General features: G+C 41.5%; 1 protein-coding gene across 1 annotated transcript in view; it reads right to left on the bottom strand.

The window, feature by feature from the left end:
* Positions 1-12379, bottom strand: part of DCBLD1 (discoidin, CUB and LCCL domain containing 1) — a 46613-nt gene that overhangs the window by 9877 nt on the left and 24357 nt on the right. The window contains exons 3-9 of the mRNA XM_015623355.2: positions 10502-10639; positions 9884-9935; positions 9084-9156; positions 7280-7413; positions 3270-3310; positions 1793-2008; positions 603-727 (exon numbers count right to left, since the gene is read on the bottom strand). Of these exons, the coding sequence (XP_015478841.1) occupies positions 603-727; positions 1793-2008; positions 3270-3310; positions 7280-7413; positions 9084-9156; positions 9884-9935; positions 10502-10639 (779 nt within the window). The remainder of the gene's footprint in view (positions 1-602; positions 728-1792; positions 2009-3269; positions 3311-7279; positions 7414-9083; positions 9157-9883; positions 9936-10501; positions 10640-12379) is intronic.

Here is a 12379-nt window from a genome sequence, read left to right on the forward strand (position 1 = left end):
AAAACTAAAAACTGAGGTGATCCACTTCTAGACATTTTAGTAAAATGGTCTGTTTGCTATATCAAACTTGCTCCTGTGGGGTCAGGGAGGAAGGCTTTTGGAATTTCTTTTGTTTGGAAGGAAACATGAGTTTTTTTAGGGGAAAATGTTTTCAGACAAACTCCACCAGCAGCTCCGCCCTTCACCTGAGGGGTTGCTTCACTTGGCAGAGGGAGATGGTTTGACTATCCTGATGCATTTGGAGCTCAGCTTTGCTGGTGCCATACCAACAGCATCCCTGGCACAAACACTGAGCTGAGCTAAGGACTTGCCCCAACAGCTGCTGTACAGCTCCAATTACTCTGCTTTTTTAAAAGATGGGTGCAGACATACACACGCCTCCCTGTGTGTGTCCCACAGCTTCACCAATCCCTGGATAACTTCCTTGTTTCGACAAGCTCACTATCTACTCTGTAGCCATAAATTACTCTGGTGAAGACAGCCCAAGTCTAGACAAGTTTGAAACTCCTAATCTTTCTTAACAGTGAAAGTCTGCCCTTCAATGTCAAGGCAGCATATGCATTATCGTTTTGTGTTTTCCTACCCTTCCCACTTTCCCTTACCTTTTCTTCGTTGCTCAGAATCCCTTTGTAAGTTCTCCATTTTGAGTTGTTATTTTTATAGTTCATTGTAAATGTCTTCACATAAAAGTTAAAATTCATGGATCCAGAACCAGTGGTCTTAATCCCTTTTAAGAAAATGCAAGAAACGTTTTCATTAGCTAAGTGCCTGTTTTAAAGGAACATTTTCAAACACAAACACAGAAGCCAAAACAATTTAGAAAACTTGGTCTTCAAGGTGTTTATTTTTCAAACTCTGTTGAAATTGAGTTTAAAAGTTGGATGAAGAATGGAAAATTCTGTTTTAAATTGTAAACTTGGAGCAACAGATATTTTTGACAGAGCACAAAAGGCTGAGGGAGCTGGGTCTGTTCAGCCTTGAGGAGAGATGACTGAGGGGACCTCACCAATGTCCATCAGTATCTAAAAGGGGGCATGACAAGGGGATGGAGCCCGGCTGTGCTCAGTGGTGCCCAGCAGTAGGACAAGAGGCAAAGGGCAGAAACTGATGCACAGGAAGTTCCACTTGAGCATGAGTCAGGACTCCTCTACCGTGCAGGTGGCCAAGCACTGAACAGGTTGCCCAGAGTGGTGTGGAGTGTTCCTCATGGGAGATATCCAAGAACTATCTGGACACAATCCTGTGCTGTGTGCTCGAGGATCACCCTGCTTGAGGCTGGACCATATGACCCACTGTGGTGCCTTCCATTTTCACTCCTTCTGTGATTCTGTGACTCCAAAATGAAAATTACTTTTTGATATTATGGTCTGTATCGGCCATCTTTACATCTTTTACAGCAACTGTAATTTACATTTTTACAACTAAGCCAGGAGATGGAAACAGGAATTTCTTTCACCTCGGCCTTGTTTCAAAGGCTGTGACTTTCATGTTTCTTATTGATTCCAGATCATCCACCCAGACTCCACTGCTCCCTGTGTAAGTATTTTGTCCTGTCAGCATGTTTACAGATCAGATGTGCATGACAGTCGAGTTCAATCCTATATCCCCATAGAAAGACCAGTCTTGTAAATAGCCATGATGTTTTAAATAGGAACATAATATTTCTGAGTGCAGAACATTTCATTACATTTAACAAAAGAAACATTGCCTTAGTGCATTATCAGCTTTTCAGATACATTCAGTTTCTTCTCCAGCTGAAACACTCATTTCTAATAACCAGAGAGGGACATACCTGTTATTCTCTTTTTCTCTCCCAGGTCTATCTCCAGCCATTCACGGTTGCTGCTGTGGTTAGAGGCCCAAGACCATCCTGGGACTTGTAGCCAAGCCTTGTCTGGGGACCACAGGAGTAGTTGCCCAAACTCATTGGTCTCCTCCCAGTAGGAAGATGCAGTAACCTGGCTCTTGGAGAGGAATCCCTCTTCCAGGCTGAGAGATTTGTTGCAGCCTAGGAGTCCCCACACAGACAGGCAGAAGGAGTTATTTTGCATTTTCACAGGATATTTTTATATTAGGCTAGCAACATTTGAAGACCACCCACAACAGCAAAGTCAGACGTTGCTGAATCTAGTGCTAGCCTGATGCTCTCCATTAGCTGTGGTGTTTACCAGTCAATTTGTAGTGTATGATCCAGTACCAGAGTGCTGCAGTCCCAATCCTTTACCAGTCTAACTCCTACATACATGACACCTTCTGACTACATCTGCTATTTTTGCCATTTAGTTTTTTAATCTCTGCACTTTTGTCTCATTCCTGTGAAGACATTTTTTATTTTTAAATTTTTCCTTCTGAAACATAATATTTATGTTTTGAGATTGGCATTAACTAATTCTGCTGAAAAAACATTTCACAGATAAAGGTACTGTACTGAGAGGAATACTTTACTGTAAATATTTCATGATTCCCACCTGCAATTAGGGCTAGGAAAGTTACTCATTAGAGAAACTCCTTGATACTGCTGCCAAGATGTGATATCATGAAGATAATATCTGTGGGTAAGTACTACAAACTGCACCAAAGAACCCACAAAGTCTCTGCACATCAAGGTTCTTCAGAGAAAACAGGCCAGTGGAATATGGTTCAATGAAGTTAAAAATAATTCCTTGGCAGATTCAAAGGCCTATACATGCTCTACAGTTTTCAGTAGAATAGTAAATGATTTTATCTCAAATGAGTGAAATATAATTCAAATGAACGAATTTGAACTTTTCCCCCCTCTTTGCTGTGTTTTATGCAAATTAATGGCTTGACAGATTAAAAGAGGATTTTGCATCTTGGAAAGCCATAAACAAAAACTCCTTCTGTATCACTGCAACATAAATATATTTTCATTTCTCCTATGTTTTCTTTCTCCGCTTGTATGATGAAGATGGAAATTACAAATGTCTGGAGAAAAACTGCTTTTATTTTCTATGGCCTAAAGTACATAAAAATGGGATTATCTGATTGTCATTTTTCATATGCTGGCACCAGAAATGTAACAGCAGAATACTATTTCTGTTTCTCATCTATGTGCGTATGACCGCACATATTCTGTTTTTTTTCTAGCTCACTTCACATCCCTTCAGTTTTTTTATCCACTTGCCAATTTTAAAAAACTGCTGCCCTAAAATATCCTTCCTAGACACAGCCTGACATTCTCCTGATTATTTTTTAAAACTTTTCACAGAAAATATTTGAATAGCTAAAAAGAAAGCAATTATTCTTACCATTTGAAGTAAATGTAAACCGCTTATCTGATAGAGAACCACTGTAAGAAAAGAAGAAGGTAATTCAGTTTTTCATAAGGTGCTCACAGGAGTGCCAAGGTAGAGCTTCAGAATCACTGTTTATCCAGTAAAATATCTCTGGCCAGACAGCCACTTTCTCTGCTGGCTGGATACTGACCCCTTTAAGAGCACTCAAGTGTGTCTCTTACTGTGACGGAATTCGGGTAATTTTTTTATGGTTTTGAGCATTTTTTAAATCTTTAAAGTGACTCCTCATTGCATCATGGAACTCCTGCTGCTTGTGAAAGTGTTGCACTTGATGGAGACTAAACCACACCAGCCCTGGCCATACTTGGGCTACAGGTGTGTCATAGGATGAAAATGGGATGAAAACTACTCCTTGTCTTAACCTGGGTGGGAAGCACTTCTGTTATAACCAGGGCCAACATCTCCCATCAGGAATGGTTCTTTATGCTCCATTAACCACATCTATGGCTCCCTTCTTCTTCCTCCTTCTGACATGGACTGTTTTGCTTCAGGGGAAAAGCTGTTTCTTGGGCCACTCCACACAGCCCTGCACAATGCAGGACAAGATAAAATCACCACTCTAAGGGAAAGCTGAGTTTTCCTTGGCCTCTCAGGGAGCTGCTTTCTAATTCTCAAGGAGATGCCCCTGAGGTTTCATTCCAGAAGCAATGACTCCAACTGGCTGCCTAATAAAAAGAAGAGCCAGGGTTTTAACGTGAAATTAGTTTGGATTTCTTGAAAACCTGCCCCCTCCGCTGTCACTTCGATTAGCTGCACGCATCACTGGCCCCTTTTGAAAAGCCTTGGCCAGCGTGACTAAGCAGTAAAACAACTTCTGCACTAAGCATGGAGACAGTTCCCTTTCAGGCTGCCTTTTGTTTTTGGCCAGGAAAACTTCCCCCAAGGTACTGTCTTTGGCCTTAGCATAGTGTGCACAGCTATGTGTTTTGAGAGCTCTGCAAATGGGGAATAGCAAAGTAGTCCCATGTCAAGGTCAATAAAAACACTGCCTTTTTTTGTCACTGAGGGAAAACTAATGACTACAGGCAAACGAAGCCCTTCAGAGCTCTGGGTGGGAGCTGATTTATTTGGGCATGTAGGCAGCTGAGTAGCTAGAAGGGGAAACACAAGCCCTCCCTCCCACATCTTCCCCACAGGCAATCCTCAGGGGCGATCAGATGCACTATGCTCACTTCAAACCAGTTTGACATCACAGCCAAAACGGTTTTTGATTTCTTAGTGAATGCAAAGCAATTAATTTCAAAGAAAAAGAAGAAAATAAATACCTACGTCATCAGTAAAACATATCCAAAACAGCAATCACAGTGCTCCTTGAATACTTAAAATGAAAAAAAAGTCTACCAGAACCCTTTCAAATAGAGGGCTGCAAATTTAGCAAATAGAGGAAGTTAGCATTTCTACGGTCTACAAAGCTATGAAATCAAGCTGATAAATTTCTGCTGTAATTCACTAAAGAGAACAAGCCAATTCAGTAAGTGGTAATTCATCAGTTTCCTAATGTGACTGCTGGAATTTGTCTCACAGGTTCAACTTTGTCCTTTAAGGAAGGGTATCGCCCCATGTTCATCATTTGCCTGACAACATTCAGGATCCCACCATTTATTTTTTTTTGCCAGAGTTGGTCTCAAGCAAACTTTTCCTAAGCAGTGCAGGTTAACCTCGAATCCCATCTCTCACTGTTGACAAGCACACAAATGTCTCGCATTTTCAAAGGCAAATGATTTCATGTGTGCAGATGTGTAGTCACAGGCCAGGCCATGTCACAACACCCTGTGTATTTGCAGTGGGCTATCAGAACTGCCCAATAAATCCAGCCACTCATCTGGGGATGCAGGTCTGCACATGGATCATGGGAAGTGGAAACCTCACAGATGCTGGAACGTTAACAAACACACTGAGAAATGGAGTGGGCAGGCCAAGGTCAGCTCTTGCAGGGTGGTGGGTGAGCGAGACATAACTTCACGTTAACAACACAGATACTTAACAGCTCGATGCACTCCAGTAGCAGCTTTAGATGAGGTCAATTTCAGCTAAAGTTGCTAAATAATTTGAACCTTTAATACTGAAATCCACTATAAATGAGATTTTAAAAGCTTGAGCAACCTCTTATTTAAGGGCATCTAAAAAGCTCTTAAGGCACTGCTGCTCAAGCACCAATTTTTTCTTGTGGGAACTGGCTCATCTGCAGGATTTTCTTTCAGCATGTAGTTACTGCAGAACTGGGAAGCCCTGCGGCTTTGTAGATACCTCTTATAAAAGATTTTTTAAAGCACAAAATGCATTGGTTCATTTTCTTAGTCAACAGGCCTGCTGTTTGTAGGAGCGCTTTTTCATGTTTTGTAACAAAAGCATTTCCCTACATACTCCAGTTTCCCTCTCCTGGGCTCACAGCAAGAGTTCTGTTCTAGAGACTGTCCCAGCTGCCAGGTGTGGCAGACACATCCCACAAATCGCTGTGCTGACACTCCTATTTTTCTCATATCCTGTGCCATCTAGTTTGTAGGCATCCAGACCAGTGTGAGCCTGTGGCTTCCTGTATAACCTGCAGAAAGGTATGGTTCTCTCCTGGGGGCAATTCTGTTCCTTGGAGATGTTCACCATGCTCAAGCAGTGCCTCCGTCTGCCCCTGTAGGCAGGAGAGCTACAGGGGCTCTGCTTCTCCTTCGGGTGCTCTCTCAGGGGCCTCACATTAAATGGGCTAAACCCCCCAGCATGTGTACACTTGCAGTTTTATACACTTCTTTGCCCACTGGGCAAAAAAATACAAATGGGAATCACAGCTCCCTTTCGTTATAAAATTTAATGTGCTACTGTCCGAGTTACTCCACTGGGATTATCAAGGGTCACAAGAATACGAATGTATGTGAATGGTTCTGTAACATCTTTAGATAAGGTACAAAATATTTAATTTAGGGTTTCATTAAGCTGGCACCTGTGATGGAAAGGATTTGTACTATTTGTTTTATGGAAGGTATTGGTGCCCTCCATCAAACAAGACCAGTTTTCAGTCCTGCTTTGCTTGAGACAAGTTTATATTAATTTTTTTTGGCAACTAACTTTCAAGAAAAATCAAAAATATTTAGGATGCACAGTTCTACCCAGGATGTACACACTACCCAGCTTTGTATACTCTGGTGCCATTGAACCTGAAACATTTCAGTCTGTGCTTAAGTTTAAGCACAGCAACAGAGCACACGAATGCCTTTTTTTTAATGAATGAAACCATGATTATAAAATTTTCAGGAGGGTGTGAGAAATCATGGAGAGAACAGTATAAAAAATACATATTGCCTTAGCTGTCATAGGCTATGGGATGGAAATTTCCCTTCTTAAAAAAGAATAAAGAAAGCCTCATGTAAAATCCAGATAACATTTGAAAATTAAAAACTATAAACCAACAGGAATGACAGAAGCAGTTGCTGGAAGGTCTTACTGTGCCGGCTAGAGATTAGAGGATTTATTTCTACTTCAACAGCAGTACAATTAAAAGTCAGAAGATAAGTGGTAAATATAACACCCTTACTATAAATATTCTAAAAGAGAAAAACTCTGAACATGTCAAAAGCACAATGTTTAAGAAGTTGTTCATTAAGTCCCCTATGGCTCAATGGCACTTTTTACTTACTCATTTTTCCTAGCTTCTTTTAAACTTCAACGGGAATTTATCATGATTTATTAGCAGAAGGATTAAAGCTGTTTGTTGCAGAACATCATACTCTTATGTATCTGCTAACAAAGTAATTTGCAAATATGTTTTGGAAGGAACAGAAGGGAAAAAAAAAAAAAGAAAGAAAATACCACCCTACATGGTATGGAGCCACTGAAAACCTGGAACCTCTTTCTATCTCCACTGCCAATACTGATTTAATAAAGCCCTAGAAACACACCTAACATCTTTTCCTCCTCAAAAGGGTGTTCCCACAGCCCTGTTCCCCGGTGCCAGCCCCTCCCGTGGTACTCACTCGAGTGAGGGAACACCGTTGGCGACGGCGCCCTCGTAGCGGCTGATGCCCTTGTGCAGGGTGACGCTGATCTGGCCGCCCAGCTCGTCCGCCACCACGCCAGCATGGATCGCGGATTTGCACAGCAGAGACGTCTGAAAGGCAGGAGCCAAGGCTCAGGAAATCAATCTGACAGACTGCTAATGCCTTCCCTTCCAAGCCACTGGTATACAGGTGTTACAGCTCATAAAATCCAGCAAAAGCTCAAGAGGAATAAGAGGCAAGGGAGGGAGAAAGAACCGTAATCTTTGAAAAATATACATCTCTCAAAGTAATTTTTCTTTTCAAGTGAAAAAACAAATAATCTGCTTCTGAGAAGGTGCTGTAAGATTGTCACTTATCAGGAAAAAGAAGTCAAAGGCAAGGCAACATTTCCTTGGGAAGATAAATCAATAATTCCTTGCTGTTCTTGCCTGAAAGCAGACCTATCTATTACTGCACCTTAGGATCTGAGTTATGGTGTACATTAGGGGATTTGGCTATGTGTTGAGTAGCTGCTGCTGGGTTTTAGGTGCAGCCCCTTTCCCAGTATCTTAGGTGGGATAGTGCTGAAAAATACAGGCAGGACAACTCCTCATGTGCCAAGTAGGTGGCAAAAACAGGACTAGGGCAAAGCAGGAAAGGGACAGAGAAAGGTACAAAGGAGATTTTCCTAGGGGCTGCAGGCAGAGGCTGGTCAGGTTCACACTGGCCCAGTTTGGGCTGTGCTACTGGACAAGCTGGAGTGCTGAGCTGTCCCTTCCAGGGAAGGGTGGGGAGAGTGGAGGCACAAAGGCAACACATCTCCAGGGGAGCCCTGCAGGTTCTTCCCATCAGAAAATCCTCCTTAATGGTGGAGGGAAAATTTCTTTTGCAAATTCCTCAGTGCAGATAAAATCTGCATGAGGTCATGCCATGTGCTGCTTTTCTGCCCTAATCATTGGAACCAAGGGCAGAATAACTCCAGCTAATGAGAATGTAATGTGGCTTTTCTTTGTTTCTTCAGCACTGCCACTTTCCAGGCTGGAGCCAGCACACTTGAATAACCGGATGAACAGGTTAAACCTGAGCACTGACTTTTTGGAAACTCAGTGACTGTGATAGGGTGGGATTTTTCTTCAGTGGTATGATTAGGCTTACTCCTCCAGGAGAGAGGTAAAGATTTCACAGACGTGACAGGAGAAGAGAGTCCAGGGCGAGGGGCACAGAGAGGGCAGAGCTCTGAGTGACATGAACTGTGGATAAATGCAACCACTTCAACTTCTTCAGTTTAAAGAACAAGAAGTTAAAACAACCCACAAGCTTGGTACTTACCAGTGGGATGTGGTTAGGCAGTGTGTAATATTTATTTCATCTCAGAGCACATGCTAGGATAGTGCAGGCATAATCTTAGAGAAAACCCACATGTTACTGAGATGTATCTTTTTCACACATGGACACCAAACAAGTAAAAGCTAAAATCATAGAAATATTTCATACATGGATGAACACTGCCTCAAGAAGGACAAACACTAGGTAGGCTTTTTCCAGAAAGTCAGAAACCACAAGTCAGTAGGTATATTTGACAATCAGTGGACTTTGTTCTCACACAATTGATTTGTCTGTTTGAAAAGTGTCTCTGTGTGCTTATATACTGATAACTTACTTATATACTGATAATAAAGGTATAGCAAAACAGCCCAGAAGAATAACTAACAAAAGTCAAGCATCAAAAGTTGAAACCAAGTTTTTCTATTCTTGTTTCTTTTGTCTTTATAATCTTTCCCCCATTATCCTGTGTACTTACATCTCTGTATCCTTCTCCAATATTCCCAGAAATGTCACCTGCTATGTCTCTGCAGCCAGCAGGACAGTATCTGCTGTAGTGAGAGAAGAAAGGCTTGTTTAAGGCATGAACTGTAGTGACAATACACACAAACAAACTCCTACAAAAGAAATGTTCTCAAAACAATAAGTATTTTAGCAGTAATTTCTGGCTGATGCTCTGTTAGCTAAATAAATGGGCCCTTGAGTTCCTAGGTGGACTGAACACAGCAGCAAACAAAGAACCAGAAAAGCACTTTAGCAAGGGCATTTATTTCTGTTTAATTCTCTTGTTCTAGAAATGCTACCACACAACTCTTCAGAGTAAGATAAGAAGCCTATATGCATATCCAGACAGCAGCCAGAAGAGCACAAGTTATTACCATTTCAAACCTATCACAAAGTTCAAGGAACCGAGAAATTATAGCTTGTCCTCAGATAATCTTGTATCAGCTGGGACGTGATCTGCTCCCAGAGGAAGCACTAGAATTTGAGGCTACTTTGAATTTCAAAGTGGAAACTCTTTTTGCATATACCATGTATATGTATGCACCTAATGAGAATTGCTGAGAGCTCTGCAACTCCATTCTATCATTTTTCTGGGCCACAGTCTTCCATTCTGCACTACTGCTTCTCACAACCAGCATTAGACCATTTGAGCACTGGAGCTCAAAAAAATTCACTTCTCCAGAAAACCAAGACTGTTTAACATTTTCTAACAATTTAATAAGTTGACAGATTCTGTAAAGCAAGCCAGAATGGAGAGCTGCAAATCCTCTTTACCTGAATTCAGCCTTTGTGTAGTGGTTTGCTCGTTCCAAACAGGTGATTAGATCTGTGAAAAGTTTACAAATGTCAATTCCCATTGTATAATGTAAAAATACAGACAAGTATTTCCCAGAACATGAAATTACATTTAAAAACATCTCTGTATAATACTTGAGCAATTTTATTAGACTGGAAGCAACAGCTATGGTTTTCTTTCATTCTTTTCAACTCCCTCTTCTACCCTTCTTATGCTTTACACCTTCTTCAAAGTTTTACAGACCTCTAGAACATTAAATGTGGGAATGAAAACTTTAATCCCTCCTACTCCTCCATTCTATCACAGTGTGATGGATGCTAGAGCTCAAAACACAGTGGAGCTTCAAGGAGAGGGCACTATTTTCCCCTCCATGGGCCCTGTATTGCAAATGGTCTAGGTAGGCTTTCAGCGGCTATTATCTCTGGTTAATGTTACAACTGTTATAGCACACATGCTATTAAAAATACCATGGCTCATGCTAACCTGGAAATATTTAGGAACAAACATTTAGGCTAAAGCTCTATGTGTGTAGAGATGATAATTAAATAGGGGGAACCATGCCACTCATCTTCTACTACTTTTGGACATCACCTTACCTGGATGATCACTGCTGGCATAGGACAACAGAAAGCCTCGTCCCGACACGTGGGATCCACTCTCAAAGTGAATAGTTGCCTCATTGCTATCTAGAATGATTTCTTTGGGGACAGGCATCACATTACCACAGTACGGCCCTACAGACAGAACAAAGAAGATTTCAAAAGCTTAGATGACATAATTAGGCTGGGAAAGTCTCATGATTAGGAAAGAATTTCATAACACACTCATTCTCTTTCAGTATCAATCCAAATGTTGACAAAAGGGTTTTGGCTTTAGTCCTTTATGGGTATGAGCTCTAAAGCTACCCTGACATGGAGTGGCCAGGATCCAGTTGTCTCTGCATGGCAGCAATTCCAGCATCCACATTTCTCATCGCATAAGCCTTAAGAGAAAGATTAATGCCCTTCGACCTTTGAAGTACAGCATGCTTACAACCAGCAGTAACTCATTAGAGAAAATGACACTACATTCAGAAGCAATCCAAGGAATCTAGGCAGGGTCCCTGAGATAAACCCTCCAAACACACACAGCTCATGCCACAGTGGCACAGCAGCCAGTCAGAAAGGATTAAGATCAGAAGCAGAGCACCTGGTTTTTCAAGGACCCGCATGCCACAAGCTGAATTGTACAACCAGGCAGTAATGTTTCCCTTAGAACATTTCCTAATCTTTTTCCATTTAAAAACACCATTAGACCATGGAAGTATACGGTTCAAGTCTCTAGAGTTTTAAGCAAAAAAAGGAGAGGGAGAAAAAGGGAAAGATGAAGGGAGTGGGACAGAGCGACAACAGCCTCGTGCTCACAGTGAATTAGATAAGGGTTTTATAGCTATCAGCTGCAGTATCTTGGAACAGTCTTTGGGACACTCCTTTCTTGTGACAGCAGGCGTGCTCAGGACTCCTAGTAATTACATTTGCTTCCTCAGAAAAATCAGTTCCCGAGGGGAGTGCTCCTTTGAGACTGCCACAGTCTTTGCGCTTGCCTTCTGTCACCATACCTGGGTGCAAACACTTGTCCCTAGCTGCCCTCAGGCACAGATAATACAGAAAATTCAAATCAGTTTGGATATACTTGTTCAAATTTATGAGTCTATTTACAACATAAACTGAAAAGAAGAGGTTTTTGTAAGATGGCAAACAGACTTTTTTCCCCAGAGGAAAAAAAAATCCAAATGACCCTTTACAAGTCCTCAGCCCATCTGTTCTGCTGAGGTGAATGACAGCTTTTGTGTCCTAAAGCAAGTCTTTGGAATGGAAAATGATTACTTTGATTTTTCCTAAACAGCCTCATCTTGGTGGTTGTGGCTACTTTAGGGCAACTTGGAACTACTTCTGAGACGCCAGAAATTGCATTCACATCATGACACAAATCTGATGAGTGATACCCATCATAACAGGCTCATAAAAGCTTTTTCATTTTGTTTGATACTCAGGGTTAGGGAAGGGGCTCTTTTCCAAATACTTCATTTGCCTTATAACAACTATAAGGTCAGCCTATAGAGGAGCCCAATCAGAGCCAACAACAGCCAGCTGTCAGCAGAATGGGTCAAACAAAAGAAGGAACTCTTGTCCTTTTGGCTTATAAAAATCAAACGGTGAAGCCAGGCAGGCAGAGAAACAAGCGACAAGTGTGACATTTCCCTGGAGTACTCATGTGTCGAAAAATGACTCACGACTTAGTCAGAGAAAACAATGTCTATAAAAAGGGTTAAACAAATTGCTTAGGAAATGAACTTATCAAAAAGACAGCATCTGACACCGTGTCATACCAGACAACTGCACGAGTGATTTATTTGAGAAGGTCTTTTGTGTCAGGTTGCAGTGGGAGAAGTGCTAACTTAGATATTTTTTAGAGAGAGAGAGAAAAACGGGGAA

Source organism: Parus major, chromosome 3 (genome assembly GCF_001522545.3).
Source record: "Parus major isolate Abel chromosome 3, Parus_major1.1, whole genome shotgun sequence".
Classification (NCBI taxonomy): Eukaryota; Metazoa; Chordata; class Aves; order Passeriformes; family Paridae; genus Parus; species Parus major.